The sequence below is a fragment of the Streptopelia decaocto genome, assembly GCF_964273445.1.
Source record: "Streptopelia decaocto genome assembly, chromosome: 2".
Taxonomy (NCBI): Eukaryota; Metazoa; Chordata; class Aves; order Columbiformes; family Columbidae; genus Streptopelia; species Streptopelia decaocto.
In genome coordinates, this window is record NC_138655.1 from 79,257,044 (window position 1) to 79,281,809 (window position 24,766).

The 24,766-nt window shown below is 39.1% G+C and overlaps 1 protein-coding gene across 1 annotated transcript in view; it reads left to right on the forward strand.

Moving 5' to 3' along the window:
- BASP1 (brain abundant membrane attached signal protein 1) overlaps positions 1-23,877 on the forward strand; it is a 52,154-nt gene extending 28,277 nt beyond the window's left edge. The window contains exon 2 of the mRNA XM_082044668.1: positions 22,542-23,877. Coding sequence (XP_081900794.1) covers positions 22,551-23,285 — 735 coding nt within the window. The 5' untranslated portion in view covers positions 22,542-22,550 and the 3' untranslated portion in view covers positions 23,286-23,877. The remainder of the gene's footprint in view (positions 1-22,541) is intronic.
- The last annotated feature ends 889 nt before the right edge of the window (positions 23,878-24,766 follow it).

Sequence of the window (24,766 nt, forward strand, 5' to 3'; positions counted from 1 at the left end):
CTGTTTTTACTCCCAGGGTCATCTCCTGTTGTGGAAAGAGGGAAGAATGTCTTGCACATGTTGTACACGTGTGCTAAAGAACAGATTAGGCTGCGGGAGATCCAAAGTTCAAGCTGTTTGTCAAGATAGAGCTCTTTTATTCCTGGTCACCCTCAATTAGGCAGAGCAGGAACTTGACACTGAATCTCATGTGTCACAACATACTGCCTTCTCAGACCCCTTAATGGTGACTATAGAAATGAGCTGCTGCTCCTCTCCCAAAGCCCCAAATCAAAGCAGCTCACTTTTGAATCAACAGTGGGCATTTTTATCCAATACCACTATAGCAGATGCATTTGACAGTGCTTTGTGTCTACCCCAGTGAGATCTGGGGTGTGTACCCCATGCTGCGTGGCATTTTGCAGGAGACAAGAAATAAAATGTGGTGCAGGAAGTTGCTTGGACATCTTTGGAAAGACTGACGTAGCAGTTTAGAAGCAATTGCCCTGACACACAGCTTTTCTACAGAGCTGCATACTGCAGAAAAAAAAAAAAAAAAAAAAAACAACAAACACAACAAAACCAAACATGTTTATTCAACAAAAAGTATGATTGCTATGGATCAGTTGGCTACTACTGGTAAACTGTTAAAATCTGTACTCTAATTGGTATCAGCATCTCTCTTCTTTGAAAATAAGAATGTGTAGTCTCTGATTTTCTGCCCTGTTGCTTATAAGCATGAATTTGAGTCTCTCAAAGTTGGTGACATACAGTACATTGGGTAACTCAGTCGTTGTTGAGAGCATCTCCTGGGCTGTCCACAGCCTGGTTCCTGGACGTGTGGTGATCAGAAAGGAAAGGCAAGGATTGACGATCTTGGTTTAATAACTGGAGCAATATTTTGTACATTATCTTCTACTGGTATGGGCTTTCAGTAAAAGGTAGCACAAATTACTTATGCTGCATGTGTCCTTTCTGTGTTCCTTAGAAGCACAGATGTGGTGTCATTATGTGTTTCTCAGTGAAACAAGCTGTATTAAAAATTACTTCTGTTACTGTTTAATGTATTGCAGCAAATGCCGTGTAGATCTGTAAATCAAGACATTTGTTCTTCATTTTTAGCAATGCCCTTTCCCTGAACTCATTTAATGAGACTTGAGTTGTAAGATGTTTGTATGTTATCCAGCTGGACTGGGTGCACAATTCTTGAACTTTGACTCTTACTACATTCTCATTTTAAAGTTTCCCGTGTCAATAGACAGTGGCAGCTTTACTCTTAAGGCAGCCTTATTTCCCATAACACTGCTCTAATGTTGTAAGCAGTGTAATTGACAGGAAAATGCCTAAGACTGGGAGAATTTGGGAATTTCTTTGTTACTTAAGTCCTTGACAGCTGTGTTTCATAAAATTAAAGGGGCACTATAAGTGAAGGGGTAGGATAATTTATGAAAGGTAGTGTATTCACCAAAATGTGACGTACAGCAGAAGGTGATGGTGAAGAACAGAAGACTATGTGATTTATTATCCCTGTTTGTCACAGCAAACATGCCCAGAAATCAGTTCCAGCATATAAATGCGTTTTATGTAGTTAAAACAATATAAACAGTTATAAAAGTAGTTACAGAGGTGCAGATTATTGCCTCTAATTTCAGATATCTGTTAATGATAATAATAATAATAAAGATATGTTGCTGTTTTCCATCTACTTTAGATTAAACTCAAGGTGAGAATTTTTTTTTTTGCTGTTTAGTAATTTTTATGCCCCTTTTCTCCTGAGTGTCATGGCAAATGTAGGCTACTGAGATTCCTAAGTCAGCTATGCATTTCAACCCAACCACACTGAACAGCCATTTGCCAAGAATGAGTTCAGTATACTGCTTCTTTTTCTGTACAGTTTGCTGTTAAATTTCATTTGCTGTCTGGCTGGGCCTAGTGTTGTGCATTCAGACCATGCCACTGGCCCAGTGACACCAGGCACTTTGGGCAAGCCGGGCTTGTGTTCAAACAGATGCTGAGCTCTGGTACTGGAGTTGCTGCTACTGGTCTGAGAGAGCTTTTGTTGCTTGCTATTTTGTTTTGGTCTTTTGCTAATTCTGTACCTTTCTTATGTAGTCCAGGGCAACATCTTATATTTGTGTACAATAGCTTGTGTAATGGGACATTATCTGACTTACAACTGTGGGTGGGGAGAACTTTTTGTTTGCAAGGACCCCATGGAAACGGAGGTGAAGGTCTTGTGGCGGCATGTTCTTGCTCTTTTTGAACATGAGGAGAGATTTCATATATATACTTTTATTTAGTCTTCTAGTCTCCCTTCTGTCCCTCTCCTTCCCTTCCTCACAGTGTAAAAGTGAATCTCCTCCCCCATGTGTCTTCATCCAGTAACTCCAGCTTCTTTCCTGGAGTCTTTTGCTTCATGCCGGTGCAGAGGAAGCAGGAAGAAGATGCTGACTGGTGCCAGTAAAAGGAGAAGGGGATACTTCCCATGCTGAACATGCACAGGGCAGCTTGAAGCCCAGGTGTTCTGTCATGGTAACAGAGATCCAAGCAGCAATATGAACCATACTGACACTGTACATGAGTTGCTTTGATTTCTTGGTTCGAACAGCGGATGTCTTGCCTTTCTCTGTGTGATGGTAAACACTACCTTGCATGCTAAGATAATTTACTGGATATTCCTTCAGTGAGGAACACAGTAAACACCAGAGGAAAGACAGTAGGAGGGAGGTAGTCTGCCATTTTCCAGTATCTGATGTAGAAGCAGATAAGAGACATCCTTTCTTCAGCAATGTTCTAAAGGGAAAGGGTTGCCCTTTTGTCCTTTCCCCTCTTCTTGCAAACTCTGTTGGACAGAAAAGTAGTTTCACTCATTAGCATTTACACAGATTGACTTCAGAAATAATCAGTGCCATCCTAAAATGACTGCGAATCCTGGGGGCTGCAAAGATGTCTACCATTTGTCAGATACTTACACAACATTTGAATAATCAGAAAAGCACAAGAACCAATTTAGTAACCTTTTCCTGGCATTGCTTGTTACATATTTGCTGTGAGACCATGTTCACTATGGACAATGGCAGTGAGTAACTTAATTTTCTGAATTACAATCATTCCTCACACTTCGGTAGCTCATGTTCTGGCTAATAGTCTTTGTTTAAATCTGTGTTTTAACTTTCTTGGTACCTTCAACTCTCAGATTCTACACTTGAGCTTTTCTTGGCAACTATGCTTGTAATGTCCAGATTGGTTCCCTAATGTCTTAAGTTTTTGAGAGCTAAAACACTGCTGTAGAAAAGGAATAAAACATAGTCTAGAATGAAATAACTATTTAACAATTTTTATGCCACTTTCCCTTGGAATTATTAGCAAGTATGGGTTGTTCAGACTCCTAGGTTTGTTATGCACTGTGACCCAATGATAGTGAATAGTTATTTACAGCTGAGATGCAAAATCCTGTAGCTTCTTGGCAGGGAAAAAAAAAAGCTAGGATTACTTATATTTGTTTTTTATTTTTATATTTAAAGTAGAGTTGAGACTTTACATCTTGGGAGGATTTAGGTGGACAGGAATAATAACCTCCACAAACCTATTGTACCCAGTTTATGGTAGTATCTGATGAGAGAGTGAGTCGTATTAGTGCTATAGAAACCTCCCAGCAATATCGTGTTCCAAGAACAAAAGCACAGCTTTGAGGTATTCATACAATAATTATATGGAAGTGTCTTCATCTAGATATTGATGTTTCAGGCTATGACTGGTTGTTCAGCCCACAGTGCCTATAAATCTGCATAGCGTCCTTGAGTGCTGGTGATCTCTCAAATCTTAGCAAGATCAGCCGCAAAGCACGAAGCCTTTCAGAGCTGCAAGATTGCTGATCTTTCCAGGCAGGGTGTTAAATGGAAAATAAACAGTTCTCTGATGCATTCCCACATTCTGTGGACAACAATTGATTGAAAATGTGCACAGATTGATGGGCTCAATGAAGTTCCCACATCTGAATGGGAATGTAGAGTGACTTTTTTTTTTCTTTTTTATTTATTTTTTTTTCTGTGCCATTCCAGTACTATATAAGAAGGGGAAAGAACAACTTATTCTCAGATCTTATTACCTCTTTACAGACTCCAGACTTTGTTTCCTGGCAAATTTAATTGTAGTCATGGTCTAATGTCTCTCTTTTTAACACAAGAATGTGTACGTGCAGAAAGTTGCTCTCCTGTTTCTCCCTTCTCCTGTCTATTTATTAATAGAACCATCAACTGCTTGATAATGTCACATGAGGGAAGATCAGTCTTTATATTTTCTTAGACATTAGTCCAAGGTAGGGTGCTAATGGAAAGTCAGGCTTTTAATTTCATCCTGTTGTAGTCAAATATTTAATTGTTGCATGTTTTTGCAGCTGAACATTAAGGCTTTTGTTTCACAGCCTTAATCACATGCATCAAGCCCAGTGGTGTGCTCTCCTCTGCAGCATCGTGCTGTGGTGCTAGTCAAAAGGAGGTTGTAAATCTCAGCAATTTACAGTGGGGAAATGGTATTATACCCTGTAAATGTAAAGAATATGCTCTCAATAAACTTCTAAACAATGTTTGAAAGTCGTTAAAGCAGTCTGAGGAGGGTGATGCTCAGTCGAGAAGGCAGTTAATTGCTCTCAATCTGTATAGGCAGGTGGATGTGTATAACTGTAATGCTTATTTTCCCTGGCTATTAGCTTACAGATATTGATATCCATCCAGTTTTACCATTGATACTAATGTTTTCCAGCTGCTGCTTGCTAATATGCACATATTTCTGGTAACTGTGGATCAGATTTGAGTAACTGTAGATGTCATACAGTTGAGCTGCATATGAAACACTTGATTTTTGAAAAAAAATGTTGAATGTGAGGTGCAACAAAGCAAATTGTCTTCAGGGTTTCTGGTTCAGTGTTCTTTGATCCAGCTTCTAACTTCATTCATAGGGCTAGCAAACAGTGCCAGAGTCTTTCTGTCTCTCGTCTTTGTACTTTTAATTGAAAGAGCATTGTACTGGCAAACGCTAGAGAGATGATCAAAGATCTCAGCTAAATTTCACTCTCCTAAATATAAAACTTAGTATTTTAATACTCATTTGAAAGTATTGAATTACAGACAGTCATTGCAGATTAACTTTTGCTTAGCATTTCTAAACATTAGTTTGTAGTTATTTGAGCAAAACTGCAAAATTATTATTAATAATGGTGGCATTTCGAAAAGACCGAGTTCTTGCTTTGCACTGTTATCTATAGTCATCTTTGAGGGAAAGATCATAAGGAAAAACTCAACCGAATTTTGAAAATGTAACTCACAGAAATAAAGTTTGGAACTTAAAAATAAGCGAGAAAACTCCCATTTCTTGAGCAATACTGAAATTGCACATTAATTTGTATCTGAATTACTCGGTACAGCAGATAATATCACCACATTACTCCAAAGAAGTTTTAAAGCAGCTTTTGTTTTAATCTAGCTTGATAGCAAACAGTTGTTAAAAATAGGAAAGAAATAGGAAAAAAAGATGGATAAAAATATCCAGGCAAAACAGCCAATTGAAAATTTCAGTGTTTTCATTTGTGGATTAATTCTATGCTATAAATAACATAAACAAAATCAAATGATTATTATACTGTTCCAGCTGGAAAACAAGTCAGAGCAACATCAATATCAGTTAAGTGCAAATGAGCAAAAGAAATAATGTCAAAACAGTACAGAAGCTCAGTAGATGGAGAAAAATAGCATAGATCATCTTGCAGTGATGCACTGTAGCTAGCTTGTAGAAAACAAAATTGTTCTTGTCTTTTTCATTTTAAAGTTAGTTTAATTTTTTTTAGGAGAATTTTGGATGCTCCATGTAGGTTTGAAGTGGAAAAAAATTGTTGGGAGTGCCTCCTTTCTCTACCTGTACTAATTTTGACAGACTCCCACCTCTGCACTCCTGACATACCAGTTAGCAGAAATTCAGTACTCTTCTTTCCCATCCACAATTCTTCTGATTGTTTTGTTTTCCCTGTGGCCTTGTTATACCGTCCTTTATCAGATTTATTTCAAATAGTGCTGGACATCTTGACTCCTGAATATGTAAGGTTAACTTGTCAGAACAAGAAGAAACACACAAATTTTAAAATAAATTTAAAGAACTCATGTGTTTCTTGAATTTATCTGAATACCAGGCTAACAGGTATGAAGCAATGAAATAAACTGACATTCATTTTTTATTGAATGTTTCAAATACCTTTGTCTCCTTGCAAGCACGCAGCTTTCCTGGCGTTAAGCATTTAAAATGAATTATCTCATAAGAAACCATGAGACAAAAAATGCCTTCTGGGTTTAGGACTTTCAGTACTTTTCTTGCTAAAATGAGGATTAGAAATGAAAGCTTAGATTATTTTGTAATAAATACTGGATCTGATGCTTTAAAGAAATTCCAAATACTCTGAGGTTATAGTAAAATTATGAGCTGACAACTTACAAATGTAAGAGTTCACAGAAACTGAGTTCATTTGAAAGTGAGTGTCACGGTTATGATCCCATACTATGTAGTTACTGTAACCGCACTCCTTTCTCAGGCTAGAATCTTTAAGTTTTTTTGGCACACATAGCATTTTTCCTATCTGGCCTCTGACGAATATGACAGTGAAAGTAGTTTTCTTTTATTAAAAAAAAAAAAAACAACACTTTTTTATTTTATTTTATTTTTGTCCTCTCTAACAGTGGTTTGAACTTTTTACATGGAAATTATGCTTACTTTTGAAATTCTTTCCAATAACTGTTTTTGCTTTGAAGATAAATTTGTTTCCCAAGCAGTGACTACAAAACAGGTTGTGAACATTGTCAACAGACAAGATTTTATCTAAAGCCTCGTGTTTTTGTAATTGCCATGATGTAACCTGCATGGAAGTGGAAGTCTCTGTAACGTGTATGCCCTTCATCTACTCATAATAAAACCAAACCAAACCAAACAAAATCAAACAATTACATCAACATGTACCTTAAAAAAATTACGTCAAAGTCAATGGGTACCAATTTAGAGGTTCACAAAATCAGTTTGTGACTTTGAGCCCACAGTGCAGGCTTTCGTAATAGCTTGTCCCTCGGTGCAGGTACTAAGACCTACAAGGATGTTCTTCATTGCCTTCATACTATTTACCTGCTCAAATTTACACTGTTGATCTTAGTTTGCTTACCAAGGCTTCTGAAACTCCAGAATACAGCCTAGTTTGAATAGACAGTGTGACAACGCTGCTACCGAGGGGAATTTACCTAAATTTATCACCCTTCAAATTCCTAATTCCTGCCATTCCTTGCAGATGATTCTCTTGTATCCTGCTCTGTTGAGCATCATCTCCAGCAACACTGTGTTGCTTCATCTGGCTGATGTTTAGTCACACATTAAAACAAGGTGCTTCTAATTTTTGTTACTCTCTATGACTGTAATAATATAGTTGCTACAGCTCAGATCTGTAGCTAGTAAGGAAAGGAAGCTTCTGCAGCATGTGACAAATTTAACTCAGAATTTTCAAACTTACATAGTCTTTAAAAAGGTCTTGGAAAGTTAGTGAACCAGTTTAGAACTTCCTCTTGCATCTGTTCAAATTTGAATAATCACTTCTAAAAGGGATATCCTTTCAACAAGACATGCATTTAATTAATAAACATAGCATTTACCATGATGTGTCAGTCTGACACCTGAAAACCTAATGAAAGAAAGTTAGAGGGGTTTATCGTAGTTTTTCAGGTGTTCACAATGTTCTGTTTAAGCAAAATTACTTTGTTTTCTTACATCTGTCTTTAATAAAGTACTAAGATGGCTGCCAAGCAGTAGCTTCATCTTTATCCAGCTGGATACACCTGAGCTTTCTTAGCTTGAGAAAAAATCCTTTTCATCAAGTGAACCGAAACTGAGCGAAATGTGCATATTGGAACTATAAATCAAAATGTCCATGTACAGATGTTCTCAGCCTAGAGGCATTAACGCGAAGCATCTTGGTTCCAGAAGGAGCTTTCAGCAATACCTGAAAATGTTCAGAGGTGCTTTACAGCTCCATATTACAGTATTAGCACAGTACTGTAAAATCTAGATGAGTGACTTGCTCATTATGCAGTTCTAATATGTGGGATAGAATGGTAAGCTTCAGAGACAGAGTTTCAGTACAGTGCCAATATGCAGAAAATCAGCCTCCTGTGACAGGGATTCGGGGTGAATAAGTCATATGGAACGAGCTTGCTTTTTAAAACAAGGAAAAATATCTCCAAGCCTTTCTAGCATCTGTTGGTATCAGGCAGAGCTTTTCTGAGGTTGGAAAGTGATATTGTTTCATTTCGCGATTGGGAAGTTGGGTCGCAAATGACGTGACCATCCATGCAACAGCTGGAACAAACTGAGTAGATTCTGGGCTCTTGCCTCCTCTGACTCCAGACTCCTGTGGTCCTCTGAAAACAGGGAGAGATATTCCTGTGATTTCATACTACATTACATTTTTATTGCAGTACAGAGTGTTTTGAAAAGATGGACCCAATTTGAAAACACTACTGCTTCGAAATCAGGTCCATCTTTTTGAAACACTCTATAATATATTTCTGCATTCGGGCTTTGAAAGGAAAGATGTTATCTGTCAGTTTTATCATAGTATACTTTGTACGATGGTGGCTGACAGAAGCTTAAACCAAGGGATATTGTCTCGCTGCTCTAGGGTGGTAATTTCACCTTGAGAAGATGACTCCTGCTCCAAATGAGCACGTTGTGATTTTAGGGACATGAGGTTGGTTCTTTAGTCTTGCAGAAAGATGCAGAGCTGGGACAGGCTTCACATGTGAAGCTATGTGTGAATGGCAGGCTATGACAAAATGTAATGGTGTGATGGTAGTTTTGCATTACTTATCTAAGTTGCCCTGAATAAAGAGAATAATACCTTCAGTATTTGATTTCTGTGTTTGAATGAAGTGGTTCATGTCAGATTCTGTCAGAAGTGTGTGACATGAGAGAAGTTTGTAGTCAGTGGCAACTAGCATAAAAGGACCCCTCTTTTTACACCCATGTATTCACACAGAATAGACTTTGAAAATAAACCTTTTTAAATAATTCCTTTGCAAAAGCTAATAAATATTTAAATAGAAAGCTTGCCCTTTTATAGTGAAGAATTGCTGAGCTGAAAATGTGTAGAGAAATCGGCCATTTATGGAAGAATTTTTAATTGTCTTTAATACATAAATCTTAAAATAAACTTAACTGTGGTATTTCTTGCCAGTTACCTGTGATGAAAAATAGAAGAAATACAAAAGTATAAGAGATTGAGATAGGTAAGAGACTTAAATGAAGATTTGGAGCTGTAAATAGTCTTAAAATAGTTACGTGTTTCTTGAGACGTATTTCTTGACACTGGCTCACTTAGCATTTTCTGAAATAGCATGAGACCTTTGAAAGTAATATTTCCAAACATGGATATGAGGCTCCTATGCACTTGAATTGTATTTAGAGCCGCCCTCCCTTGTTTGGGATGTATGAATTTAGTGCTTGACATGTGCATGTGGGGGAACTACCCAGAAAACTGCAATGAGCAGAACTGCATATATGATTTCTGCAGAACTGAAATGCCTCTTGGGTCGTGACAGCCAACATCTTAAAGTTTATGCAGCACAGCTCCCTCTTCCCATCCCTAAGCAAATGAATTGCCAGACCCTGAAAGCCAGAGCTGAGGCAGCTGGGCAGAGGCACTCACTGGGTTCCCATTCCTAGATGGGATCTTGTAGGGGAAGGCAGGGGCCCTGTCCTACCAGCTGACCTGCTAGTGCAGGAAACAAAAAAAACAAACAGAAGTGCTGCTCGGTCTGACTTTTGCTGCCACACCATTCAGGACAACTGATTACAAATAAAATGCTGGAAAAGCCAGTTATTGTTGGGAGTCTTGGAAGCTGCATTCTGTTAATGGCATTAATTGATTTGATGAGTTGATATCTTCTTACTCCTTCTAAAATGTGGACATCCTGGGGCACAGATGAATTCTACAATGTGCTTAACATGGAGGACAGAAAATGGGACCCCAGTGCTGGTTTGAAACATGGACTACTGCTGAAAGACATTAGTGATGAAAGAGCTAACAGAACCTTTCTAGTAGTATTTTTATTTATGGCTCTGTATTGAAGAATGAAAACGAATTTTCCATACTTCACAAGACTCTATTGCTTTGATAGACTTCCATCATTTTAATCCTGAAATAGCTCTTTAAACTTTAAATTGATGTCTGCCTGTCTTCTTTGGTTAGAATAAATAATTTTTCAAATAGCCATGGACTGAAAGCTATTTAAACTGAAGGAATTACCCTAAGAGTTCTCTATAAATAGCTTTCTGTACAGCATGCGGGCCTTGGACTGTAATCTCTTTTCTGTTATATGGTCCAAGTTGATGAAAATTGTAACTTGGCATACACACAGCCTTGATGGAGGGCCAACCAACATCAAAAGTAATATAATCTAAGGCAATTGATATGCATTCTGAACTGCAGAAATTGAATTGTGTCCATATTAGTTGACACAAAATGCAAGTTAGTGCTCAGGTGAGGAGGAGGGAAGGGGACTACATCCAACTCCACAGCTATCCCTGCAAAATTATTTTTTTGCTTTCATTTAGTGAGTTTACATTTGGTAGTTCTAAGATGGATAGATCTCCCAATGATACCTAAATGGGAAAAACAAGCTATTTTATTGAAAAGAGATATGCACTTGATCCCCTTTCCTGAAATCTAGTTTTCATTTAATTTCATTCCTGCTGCCTTGTTTGTTCTTCTCCTTTTTGGGCAGCTTCTGGCTTGGAATGGTTCTGACTGAGTAATTATTAAATCGGATTTCTGCCTTGTCTGGTTTGAACATAAATCTCTCAGCGCAATTCGTGGATTGCACTAGCTGCTCACTTCACATCTTGCCAAATGGGCTTGTTAGCCTCCAGTCTTCTGTAACCTTCTCTCTAGCAGAGCTGATCAGCCATCCCAATATAACCCGAACCAAAATCAAGTAAAAGAAATGAGAAAGTACAGTCACTGAAGATGTCAGAAGGAAACTTAGGCAATCAATCCAGATCTGGATGTCTTGAATTCCAAGGTGATATATCTAACAGCTGAACACATGATCTGGTACAGCTTATTGCCTGGCATAGCTCTTACTTCAGGATTATTAGAAACACTTTGCGTTATCAAAGTGGGTTTCTCAAAGCAAACCATTATCATGTCGTGACACAACACAAATCTCTCTAACAGGCATTGGTTTTATTCTGCAGCCCCCTCTGTCAGCTTGCACCACTGAAATGAAAAGCAAACTCTGCTTCTTTTCTCTCAACCTTCTATGGCACACTCTGAATTATGTGTTAGTTTATTACCAAAATGTGGCACTGAAGGCGTGCAACAGGCTCCACACGACAGCATTCTCTGATGCATACCTACTGTTCTTCATCTGGGTCAAGAAATATAGCTCTCATTTCTTAAGTTTCAGAGAATATTGCCAGTCTTAATAAAAGATTGCCTAAGATGTCCTGGTATTTTGAACAGCCATTAGAAGAGTGTAGATGAGTAGTGGTGAAAAAGTTGGAGAAAGATAATTGTAAGACACAAATAGATATCAGATGCTTAATGCCCTTTTCTTGCCAGTGATTGTTGTGTACCGGTTCCATGTTATTTTGATAATCCTCCCCCAGTGACTAAAGTGAAACTAGTAAGCCTGGTGGTTTGAATGCAATCCTTTGTTTTAAAAATGGAGGGGGGGGGGGGGGGGGGGGCGGCGTGGGAGGAGCAAAAATCCAGTATAGACATGCAGACATCAAAAAAGAAAGTCTGGAACATGAGATTTTCTTTTGTGTTAAATGTACGCTGTTGAAAAAAAACCCAACATATATTGTGCTAGTGTGAGAACCAGAAAGTGAGAATGACCCAAGTGACAATATAATAGGCCAGACTAAAATCTGGTAGAAAATGCATATGGCACAAATGAGTGTTCAGGAACATGAATGCAAAAATGTTTCCAGGGTGTTGAGCATTCAGGCTTGCATTTCTATTGCTTCTTTTGAGCATGTCTTTACTACAAGACATAATTGCAACAGAGCTGTGAGAAACAGAAGAGCTGATAAGGTGCCCACACTGATACTGTGGTCATGAGGAGGAGTTTTTTTCTTAACAACGTGAAAAATATTTGTAATTCAGCCCAAAGTCTTGCAGGGTTTAATTATAGGTAGTTCTGATGTTATGCAAAACATGACTTAACTTGTATACATTGACTTCAGTACAGGATTTTTCATTTAAAATGAAACTTCATACATAAGACTAAAAGTCAACAGTTGTTATTCCAAGGGGAAATGCAGCAGCTCTTCAGGAAGCTGGCATAAAACACCCTGTAAGTGCTGCTGAGGTGGTAAGTAGGTTTAATTCTACCAGGGGCATGATGTGTAGTACTGTCCTACAGGGGTAAGTGCACACAACCTTCTAATGCAATGTTAAATTTGAAGGTATTTTCAAAATATCATTCCAATTACTAATTTAACTGTCATTAGCAGTTACTTATTAACTGGAGGATGAAATTGGTTTAATCCTATGACTCTTGCATATGCTTTTATTTCTGAGGAACGCCATTATGGTGTTCAGGGCCAAGGTTATCTAGAAGGTGGGCACATCGACAGTAGCTGAAGCAGCTGCATTTTTTGTGATGGAGATTTGGGATAGGAGAACTCTAGGGTAGTTTGTTTGTTTGTTTGTTTGTTTGTTTGTTTGTTTTAAATCAACCAGCCTCTTCCAATGTCTCAACCTTAAGCTGTGATACCTGCTCGAGCATCATCTGTGATCATTTCATTTTGAAGAAAAATAGAGAAAATATAGTGCTGCAGCTTAATACAGAGCTGAAACAGATAAAAACAGATAGAGAATGTGTTAGCTAGATCCTGAACCTTAAAATACTTCAATAGTTAGGCAGTATTTAGTCAACTAAATACTTATTTTAAATTTATAATCTTTTGGTTTGCTGCATAAACTAGATACTGTGTATTTTGGAAGGAGGTGCTTGTGATGATCTCATGAACACCATGACACACACCCCAACAGAGAGTGTTGCCTTGAGTGGGTAACAGCTCATCTTGCTTCCCCATTTTCTTCTTTTCTGTGATGCAATTGTGGAGTCATGTGCCACAGTCAGTAATGGTGTGCAGTCCATGTAGCTTGTATGTAAAAAAGAAAAAAAAAAGAAAATTGGATTTAATTCATAATTATAGATGTGGTTTAATTGCCTGTAGTGAGAGTGTCATGCAAACAGAAGAAGGAAATACATAGTCTAAGGATAGTAATGATCTACCATAGGTCTGAGCTGTCTGTTAAGAGTCCTGTTCCTATATATAGGTTTTTCTTACATCCAGGGCATACATTTTCCAGTGCTTTTTCCAGTGAACAGCACCATGAACAGCCTAGAAAAGGGAAAAATGCTGAAGAATTTAGTAATCACTTGGAGAATCCCTTTTCAAAGTAAAACTGGTAGTTTCAAGATTTCAAAGTTAATGTATCAGTTTCTTCTATTTCTGTAATTTACATTCTGAGGACTGTTTAATTAAAACTGGTTTGACCAGTTAAATGAGCATTAACATAATACAGCTTTTTAAAGTGCGGAATGTAGAATAGATGTAATGTAATGTAAATCTCCATAGATAATTGTCTCCAGTGACAGTTCCCTAGTTAAATACCCTAAGGACTTTTTCAAAAAGTGAATGTGGCTCTCTATGTCCTCATTAAGGAAATGGCAGGAAAGTTTGCAATTTATGCAAATAGTAACTGAGAACCTTTGCTATTTAAAAAAAAAAACCCATGTAAATAAGGATTGTATAGTTATAGCTTAAAATTTATTTTTCATATGAAAACCATGAATTTGAAATCTCTTCATGTTCCTCATACTTTACGTTCTTCAGGATAAGGCTAGAGAGATACAAGCTATAGGTATTAAGCTTGAAAAAATTTCCTTTCCCAGTGTGCAGTCCCTCCAGGAATGACGTCTTCCCACATCTGCTCTTCACTAGGATTGTAGTGTGGAGGAGGCTAATCTTTTCATTGCTTACTAGCATATGACTGTTACATTTTTGGACTATCTCTTTTGCAGGCATTCAGAACCATCCAGGGGTCTGCAAACCAAGCGTGTTTGTGGTATTGAGATCCCTGATTGAGATAGCACTGGAGGGACCAAATTTGAGCAAAATGTGAATTAGAAGGAAATGGTCTCATTATCTAGGCTTTTATCACCTTGTGTGTTTTTGTAATTAGACATGGTAGTGGAGTCTTAAGTATTAGAGGGAGGCAAAAAGTGGCTGACCGTAAGTGGAATAATATGTGTGGAATCTTGCCTCTCCCTTGGCTGTGCACGTTCCAGGGACCTGAACAGTTTGAAAGATGTGGGTAATAAGCACCTTTGAAACTTGCATGGTTTCTTGTCTAGGAACCTAATTCCAAGCTACAGATTAGAAAGCTTTGTCTAACGTAAAATATTTATTAAACTGCTTCCTATGGAGTCATACACAAACCCCAAAGTGATGTGGCAACTTAGTAAGAATAAGGAGGAGACACATGCTTATATTAATATTTTTGGCTTAGTCTTCTAAGTTATTTTGAAGCCTACAAACTGCAAAATGTTTCTACAAGAGGTGTTCTTGTAAAACTAATCTCAGTCTCTGCAAAACAGGTGTTTACAGCAGATTTTCCTCTTCCAACCATGTGCCCAACAATAGTGTGATTAGGATCTCAGTCCAGGGCAGACTGACTTTTGGCTTCGTGTGTGTACCTGCATAAGCATGTCTGCAAGCCTCTTTTCTTATTCAACGAAAAGTACATATGCAGTTAATCTGAATATAAGAGAAATCCTTTGAACATGAGCTGGGTCTAAAGACTGTAGGATGGCTGGTAGGCTGAATGGGGCAGATATGGCAGCATTTTTAATTTAACAAATCAGAGCACTGGATGAAATGAACACAAGGGTGAACAATGCACACAATGCACTGTAAAAATAACCTATTTTATGCTTATTCTGTGTTGCTCAGTTTTTAATATGGCTTGTGTTTCTGTTATAAACAATGCGAAACAGTCATGCGGGAGCTGCCAGGAACGAAACTGGAGGCACAGGCAGTTGTGTCTACACTGCTGGGCAATGTAGTGGTGTGTTTGATCACTGAAAACCAAAAACAGTTGTAGCAAAATCAGTGTGATTCTGATTTGAAACCAACAATAAGAAAGTATCAAATAATGCTAACACCTAAATGTACCAGCTGTAGACAATTGCCTAAGGAGAACATGGGTGATGTTATCTCTGTCCATATTATGTGGTCTAATAAAAGATAGTAACTCTGCCTACAAACTACAAAGCACAGCCTCGCCTGGGGCGAGTAGGGAGGTTGCACCCAGCAGAGCATTTCTTCCATGCACTCGTTGACTCAGGAAGGCAAGACAGTATGAGTCCGTTTTCTGCTCATGTTTTCTGCAAAATTTGTAGCTGGAGAAGCTAAGGCTGTATTGGCTTAAAGAAGTGAGGTATATTACATTCGGGAGCACGCTCCTACAGAGAGGCTCTGCAGCACTTGAGTCAATACTTCACTAAAGTGTCTTTAGTGTAAGATGACACAGAGAGACTGCAAAAGGTGGTACCTTGATGTATTTGTTTCTACAGACTCTTCTACAGCTAAAGTAGTACTGGTGTCTGACCAGAGTCAGACTGGGTGGTGGATCCTCAGTCAAGATATCTCTCCAGGTTCTTCAGCTGTACAGGCCTCCAAGTCAGGAGGACCTAAGTCCAAAGTCTTTGACAGTCGATTTCAATGTAGCCCACAAAATCTTCATCACTCTGTGACTGAATAATGGATACATTTTATTTTTATGCAGGAATTCTGTCTAGCTGGCTAGCTTTTTTCCATGTAGGGTGCAAAGATGAATGACACATGTAAAGCACTTGTGGTTTCAGGTGAATGCTAATATAAATTGATAATTTTGCCAAAACTTTTGCCTGTAATGAAGCTGCTGATATTCATTCCCATTCTGTTTTTGGAAAAATAGGCTCATAATTGATAATCTAATGCATACCTCAGAGATCAGGTATTTCACATGAATCTGTATTTCACATGAATCTTAGTAATGTCTCAGGTACAACTTTTTAATTTGCTCTCGAAGTAATTGTCATGTGATTATTAACTTTTCTGATAACTTGCTATATTATTAGCAGTTATGCTTCTCAAATCAAGCAGTTACTCACCTACAAGTTCTTAAGTAGAAATGGCATCAAATTTAATCTACTTCTCACTAGAGGAAAATAGAACTGAAATCTGCCTGAAAATTAAACCCTTAGACCCAATAATATTACTTCTTAGAATTAATTGATTAGCTGCATATAAAAAGCAAGCAAGACAGTACCAAAACTGGAATAGGCTTCTTTTAACAATCTAATTTAGAAAATCAAGTGAGCACAGTATCCATGTTTTAAGTATTCACTGTTCTTTTACTCTATACTCCTTTACTAAAACTTGAGATTAATGAGGTTTTGGAGGAAGGAAAGAAGCCATAGCAGTTACAGGGCTACGCACATGCTGTGGTCCATGAAGAAAACAGTATAAGTGCCAAGCGGAGATGTTCCCCGTTTAATTTTGTGTGTGTCACAGCAATAAACACACACAATTGTTCAGTGATAAGGACTTGGCTTGAACAACCAAGGCATGGGGAGACCACAGGCCATGTTTTGTTGTGTGCATCTAATGAGCTGGCATCTTGATACTTTGGGACATACACGACTGCTGTGGGAAGGCTGCTCAACCCCCACAGATGTGGCATTGCATGAGGGGACTGGGCCTTTGGGGTGCAGCCCTGTGACACCCCCAGCCTTCTGTTTGGAAGGGAACAGTGGAAGAGAAGAGAAGAGAAGAGAAGAGAAGAGAAGAGAAGAGAAGAGGAGAGGAGAGGAGAGGAGAGGAGAGGAGAGGAGAGGAGAGGAGAGGAGAGGAGAGGAGAGGAGAGGAGAGGAGAGGAGAGGAGAGGAGAGGAGAGGAGAGGAGAGGAGAGGAGAGGAGAGGAGAGGAGAGGAGAGGAGAGGAGAGGAGAGGAGAGGAGAGGAGAGGAGAGGAGAGGAGAGGAGAGGAGAGGAGAGGAGAGGAGAGGAGAGGAGAGGAGAGGAGAGGAGAGGAGAGGAGAGGAGAGGAGAGAAGAGAAGAGAAGAGAAGAGAAGAGAAGAGAAGAGAAGAGAAGAGAAGAGAAGAGAAGAGAAGAGAAGAGAAGAGAAGAGAAGAGAAGAGAAGAGAAGAGAAGAGAAGAGAAGAGAAGAGAAGAGAAGAGAAGAGAAGAGAAGAGAAGAGAAGAGAAGAGAAGAGAAGAAGAGAAGGGAAGAGAAGGGAAGAGAAGGGAAGAGAAGGGAAGAGAAGAGAAGAGAAGAGAAGAGAAGAGAAGAGAAGAGAAGAGAAGAGAAGAGAAGAGAAGAGAAGAGAAGAGAAGAGAAGAGAAAAGAGAAATTCGATACTACCAAGGTGTGAAGAAGCTTGAACCTCAGTGACAGCTAACATTGCTGTTTTGTTAATTCCAAGTAACATCAGAGGAAAACCAAGGTGTGTGAGGATAATTGAGAAAAAACAGAAAAATATGGCTTTGTTGCTAAAAAACAAGGCTAGTGAGTAAAATGTTATCAAGGGGTACACTTCAGACATCTTCTAACAGTAACCTGGTAAACTAATTGTTCTGTGCTGGTGAGGGAGGAGTGTCTGTGTGTGTGTAAAGGGAAGCATCAAATCATACTGCATATCTTGAGAAGTAGTAAGGTTTTCTGTTTTATTTTCTTTCATAAAAATTTCAGAAAATCTTTTGAAAATTGTGTCTGGAAATCTCCTGTTTCCTCAAGATCCTATATACATGCCTTTATAAAAATTTGTATTTTTGTAAGAAAAACAGATGCGTACAGTGAGGTACAGAAATACAATGGTTTCTTAAATATATTTTTATTTATTTTGAGCAGCTGGGGGATGGGGCAGTTCCTGGGATAGTATTTCCTTTGGTTTGAAGTGTTGAAACCCTGCCTTTAGAGGGATGTGCATTTTATAACTCTCGTCTGCAGGCAATGTGAGATAACTTGTGCCTGGGAACAGGCTTGTGCAAGGAATACTTTGGCCCAATCTACTGCATGTTCCTATGTTGTACTGAGGGCAGCAGGATTTCACAAAATACCTATTGTCTTCCTGAACTGTTTTTTTCTGTGGGTGGACTGAGCTCCCCACACTGTGTGAAGCTGAACAGGAGCTTTGGAAGTTTAGCTTTGGCAATCAGACTGTGGTAGTATAATTTACAGGTGATATCTGTGCTTTTGTCCTTTCCTGATGTGCTGTTCTCTATACTGAGAATGAGGGTGCTAGAAAGTCCATTCCTAAAATAGCCACATCCTTTCATGGGATGTGAAAGTCTGTTCTAAATGAAACATTTAGAAATGTATTAGCACACGGGAAATCTAATTGAGCAGACAAATCTTTATTGACAGAAGACAGAGAGAGTAAGATAGATTCAATATAGAAGCACAATTTGCAATGTAAAACATTGTAGTAGTATTTATTATCCTAAACTGTACAAGTGTATGCTGCCTGCATTCCATGGACTCATCTCCATCAGATCTGAAATGTTCTGTGTGTTCTTCATCCTGCTGTATTATGGTCTTACGGACATTTTTTTTTTTTTTTTTTTGACACTGTTATCCCAGAAATCCTGATTATCATGAATATTCAATTTTCAAAGTGCTTAACAGGCTCTAGGTGACCTGTAGACATTGTACTTTGTAAAACAATTAGGGTCAGATTATTTCTTATATAGAATTAAAAGATAACCGTGCAAGCTCTCCAGGAGCTTGTGTTCTGTAGATGAATGGAAACTTCAGGATAAGCACAATGACCAGTGGCTCTTAGAAGCTGAAGCAATCCTTATTCCTATCATAGAAGACCTCCATAGTGGTCTCTGGATCTGTTTCTTCTTCCATGAAAAAAGCAATACAGTCAAAGAGTACTGAGCACACTGAGAAGCAGATGAAGTCTCTTATAACTTTGAAGTGTTTTATTTAACCTTTCTCTTCTGACATGCTGGTCTGCCAACTGGTTCATCAAAATTCATTGAAAATAACTGATATGTTGCAACTACTTATATAAAATCTTCTTCTAGTTTGTCTCTCTCTAGACCTTTTTCTTTCCAGTAGCAAAGAGGGACAGCTGTCAAATGCTGTGCCATTTTACAGGAACAGTGCTCAGCACCAACATTTTCAAGTATTTTCTTTTTTTTTGGATGTGCTTTGCTCTCGGTAGCTGCTAGAGCTAGTTCAAAATCCTTATATGTCAATGGTGGTGCAAATAACTGAAGCCATACTTTTTTTTTTTTTTTAATAGTTGTAGGCAATTTTTTTTTCTGGGTCTGTCATTAACAAGGTGGATGCAAGGGTCGTGGGAGTTAAGGAGAGGCAGCGGAACATACCTCAATGACTTAATGCATTTTGCTGTCTGTTTCACTTGTGAGACATTCCACTGCAGCACCAGGCAGGGTTATCTCTGCAAGAATAGCTATTGCTGTCACAGAGATGGTTAAGTGACTTGATCTACATGCTATATTTCTTCCAGGTGTAGCTGGTTGCAATTTTAAAATATTTTTAAAGTTCTGCTTTGAGTCTGCTGCATCCTGAGGCTCTTTGTGCTGGGCTGTTCAGAGCTGTGCTTCAGGCACAGTTAAGGTGGGACAGGGGCAAGATCAGCATCTGTGTGAGGCAATGAAGCACGTGGGGGCTGCTTCTGGAGAATGTGACAGGACAGCCCAGATACCTTATCAGGAGGCTATGGAGAGGAGGAGGAATATTTGTAATTCAGGTATAGGGGGAAAGGAACATTGTAGCATTGTTACCTGCGGGCTGGGTGATGACCCTGATGAGTACTGTGCTTTTGCATGATAGCCTGGCATAACTATGATGATGATGATGATGATGATGATGATGATGATGATGATGATGATGATGATGTTGATGATGATGATGATGAACTAAGTGGCTTTTAAATAGTGAGATGTGAGATTCAGTGTCACAAAGAAAAAAAATCTATTGTGTTATAACATCGTTGAAGCTATGCTGGAATGTGGCAGTCCATTCGTAACTGTAAATGTTTACTAATAGAGCCTCTGCCCCATCTTCTGCTCCAGCATCTCCAGCCAGCTGGCTGTGATGCAAATGGAGACACAGCAATTTCACAGTATACCTCCAAGCAAAGACAGTGCATGGTTTTTTTCATAGTTTGGGCGCACATTTCTCATATGCATGCTTCTCTGCTTATTAAAGGTCCTTTGGCATGCGCATTCTGTAGCCAGCTGTAGCCGAGTAGAAAAGCTTTTTGTGGAAGAAAATATACATTGTGATGGGTTACTACTATCAATGAAATAGCAAAATCTGGAAAAATACAGAAGATTCAGCAAATGAAATAAAGCTTGCAGTATCTGGACTTTACTGGAAACAAATATAGTCTTAATTAGGGATTCAAATTGGGATACACATGACTTCAGTATAAATCTCTGATCCTGTGGACTTGCAAAAGCCCTTTCAAAATATTTGGTTGTAACTGTACATAAACAATAAGCTGGAGTAATACTCATGGAGTATCGAGAAGCCTGTAAATTTGTCAGATGACAAACTAATGTCCGTAGGCTAACTTAAATGCCTAAAAAGCTGTTATCTCTGCTACAAAGGTAGAGATTAGACTGCTCAATTGTGGATCTGTGGAAATTAATCCTTTTATTGCTGTTCCCCATAAAATTTCAGACAACAAAGCAGTGTTTCAGCAACATTACATTACCATTTTGCAGGGCTATGTGCTAAGCCTTTAACAGTGTTTGCAAATGGTTCTTTTTGAGAGCCGAAATCAGAAAGGTCTCTGCTGACCATAATAGCTTGTTTCTACCCAAGACGTATGGAAAAATCTGCTGTTGGGCTGTGTCTGGGCCTTGTATCTCTGTTAGTGAAAAATCTACTGAGAGGCAGCTAGTTCTAAGTGGTATTTAAAATTATTTAATATTCAGCCTTCTATAAGCACTCCTATGGATTTTTACTGGTTTGAATTCACAATTTTGGCAAGTGTGTGAAAAATATAGGACCTTTGAAAAACAGAAAATTAGAATGGTTCAACTCCCTTGAAGAAGCTCTTAAATCAAACATTTGTTTGACAGTACTTTGAAAAGATCACCTTCTCTACTATTTTCAAATACTATCAAACTAAGAAATTCTTTTTTTTTTTTCCTTAATCTTTCATTGAGTATGAATGATATAATTGTTTTAACACCAGAAGTGTATTTTTCAGGCAATCATAGAGGTTTTGACGTTCATTAATGTCACATTTTATCTGTGTCTCTTCCTGTTTCAATAGACAAAGTTTGCTTTGAAGTGCTGTGAAAGATTTTGTATATTTTTAGTTAAGACTCCCACACAAAAGTTGTATAAATACTGATATGGTTACACATGTACTCAACTTCTTTTAAACAACTGAACTGTGTACCTGATCACTTGTGCTTGAAAACCTTGAGCAGAGGCTACAAAGCATGCACCCCTCTTCTCCTCGCCCCAATTTTTTATTGCATTATGTCATGTGCCACAGACAAGACTGCACTTGGAAGTGCTTATACTTCTGTAGTCTCACGGAGTGCTCACAGGCTTGCTGTGTTTCATGCCCTGTGTTTCCCCTCCTGCTGTGGGGCTGTGGAGAGATGCCATGTGCCAGAATCTGAGGCTCATGGTGGGTGATCCCTGTGGGAACTATAGGCTGGGAAGGGGTCATAGGGGCTCTATGTGTGGGGCTATCCCCACTCGAGAGCTGCTCCTGTTTCTGGGGCTGCTGGAGCATGGTGTCCACACCTCTCTGGCCTCTGGGTACCATCAACCCTGTGTGTAGGTTGTAAGTATCATGGGAGCTGGCTGTGTGGGTAGCAGGCGGTGGGAGTGGAGTGCGTAGCTGCAGTCTGCTGTCTGACAGAGAACATCAGCCCTCTTGCTAACTCTCAGCTCTCTTCGACCTTTTGAAACCTTAATGCAAACTTGTTCATAGCCTTTGCTAGAGTCATGGTGTGCTTTGTGTTGGCCAGGGGTAGACGCTAATATTGACTGTCAAATTTTGTTTGTGCCCAACTTGAATATAAATATGGCTTTTTCTACTTGCACATTTTATTTCCCTTTCTCAGGACACAAGAGTGTTGGTCCTTCATCACCTTGTTACTCCCTCCTTCCCTTCTGAAAAGTAGCCAGTGTTAGAGGGGTTCAGAGAAGGACTGTTCACAGGGTATGTGGCAGAAGAGGGTTTGCTCTCTGAAATGCTGCAGGGTTGACTGGGACATAAGCTCAGCAGCAGTGGTGCTCAGCACCATCAGTGTGTTCAGCTGATAACCTCTGACCAAAGTTCTTGTAGTGTCCTTTTCAAGGAGCCATCACCAATTTTTCTCTTGCACCTCAGCTGACCTGATTTTGATACTCTCAGTGATAAATGCTGGGCTTTGGGTAACCACCTCCTTCTTTTTTCTGTTACAGAGCTCCAACATGGGAGGCAAACTGAGCAAGAAGAAGAAGGGATACAGTGTCAATGATGAAAAAGCTAAAGACAAAGACAAGAAGGCTGAAGGAGCAGCAACTGAGGAAGAGGAGACTCCAAAGGAGGCTGAGGATGCCCAGAAAACCACAGAAACCACAGAAGTGAAGGAGAACAACAAGGAGGAGAAAGGTGAAAAGGATACTCAGGTTGCTGCCAATAAGACAGAAGAAAAAGAAGGGGAGAAGGAGAAAACAGTGACCCAGGAAGAAACCCAGAAACCAGAACCAGAGAAGTCGGAGTCTGTTGTTGATGCGAAAGTGGAGCCACAGAAGAGCAGCGAACAGGCACCCAAGCAAGAGGAGCCAACTGCAGCCTCTCCTCCCGCTGCAAGTAGCGAAGCACCCAAAACTTCTGAGCCTAGCAATGATGCAAAAGCTTCCCAGCCTTCAGAAGCCACAGCTCCCAGTAAAGCAGATGACAAGAGCAAAGAGGAAGGGGAAGCCAAAAAGACTGAGGCTCCCGCAGCACCTGCAGCCCAAGAAACTAAAAGTGAAGTGGCCCCAGCTTCAGACTCAAAACCTAGCAGCAGCGAGGCTGCGCCTTCTTCCAAGGAGCCCGTGGCAGCAACAGCAGCACCTAGTTCCACTGCTAAGGCCTCGGACCCTGCAGCCCCACCAGAGGAAGCGAAAACTTCTGAAGTTCCAGCGACTAATTCGGATCAAACCATAGCAGTGCAAGATTAAATTGGACAGCCTGTTGAAACAACCACTTAAAACAACCTGTGTCTTTTTTTTATTTTTTCAGCTATACTAACTCGTTTCAGATCTGAAATAACAAATATGTATTGCCCAGAAAGAAAAGGAGAAAAAAAGAAAAAATAAGAAAAAATGAAAAGGATGTCCCATCAAGCTGGGAGGGAGGGAGGGGGGGAGAATCCAAATAGTATTTTTGTGGGGAAATATCTAATATACTTTCTGCCAACTTGACACAAGTCCTGGATTAAAAAAAAAAAAAAGTTAAATAAATGGATGTCTGAAAGTACAGCACATCTTTTGTATCTGAACTGCTGTAAATGCACTCCACCAATGTATCAAAATCTTCTTTTTGTTCTGTAATGGGGTTTGGGAGTGATGTGTTTGATTCTGCCCACTGGGTTTGTGCCAAGGCAATCAGATCTTTATGAAAGCAGTATTTTCTGTGTTCTTTTTTTTTTTTTTTTTAATTTTTATTTACAGCCTTTCTTATTTTGATATTTTTTTTATGCAGTGGATGAATGCCAACTTTCAGACAAAACCCACTTAGCTGTCCACATATTTCTCAATGCCAACCCTCCAATTCTTCCTCTCCAAATATTTTTTGGGAGTAAAAAGCATTCTCATCCTACTTAGCCTACCTAGATTTCTCATGACGAGTTAATGCATGTCCGTGGTTGGGTGCACCTGTAGTTCTGTTTATTGGTCAGTGGAAATGAAAAAGTCTGCGTTCATTGCAGTTCCAGTTTCTCTTCCATTCTGTGTCACAGACACCAACACACACTCATTGGAAAACAAATGAAAAACAAAATGTACAATGGATGCATTGAAATTATATGTAATTGTATAAATGGTGCAACAGTAATAAAAGTTAAATAATTTAAAAAATATAAAAGTGTAAAGACTGATTAAATCTTCACTTTTATCCTTTACGAGCTTGATGAAGAAGATTCTTATGCTCAAAGTAAGAAGCATTACATCTGGGGGTGTTTAGTCTCCTATTTTTTGTGAAGTAAAGGCAAAGAAAAAAACCATCAGCCTCGTGGTCCTAGAAACATGCTGCCATAAACTACCACTTGAACAGCCACAAACATTTGCAGGTGAGGTTGGGAGAAGTGGCAAATGAACAACACATCTCATATATATTTTAACCTAGCCAAAGTAAAAATGGCTTTTGCCTGCCTTAACATGTGAAAAAAATGCTCTTTTGCTATTTTAAAGAGCCAGAGGCGTGCTGACTGGGTGTTAACTGGGAGTAAAGCAGTGGATTTGATAAACTGATCTTTTAAAATGAGGCAATTACATTTAATCCTAGTCCTATTCAAATATTCCCAGTGCTGATACACTTCGTTCTTTTCCTCATTGCCATTGTGTAGGAGATGAACCACAGCTGCCACAAAAGGCCAATTCTGTGTATTTCAAATACGGGTAACCTTGTGTAGCTGAGCACAGTGTAGCCCAGCATAAACAAC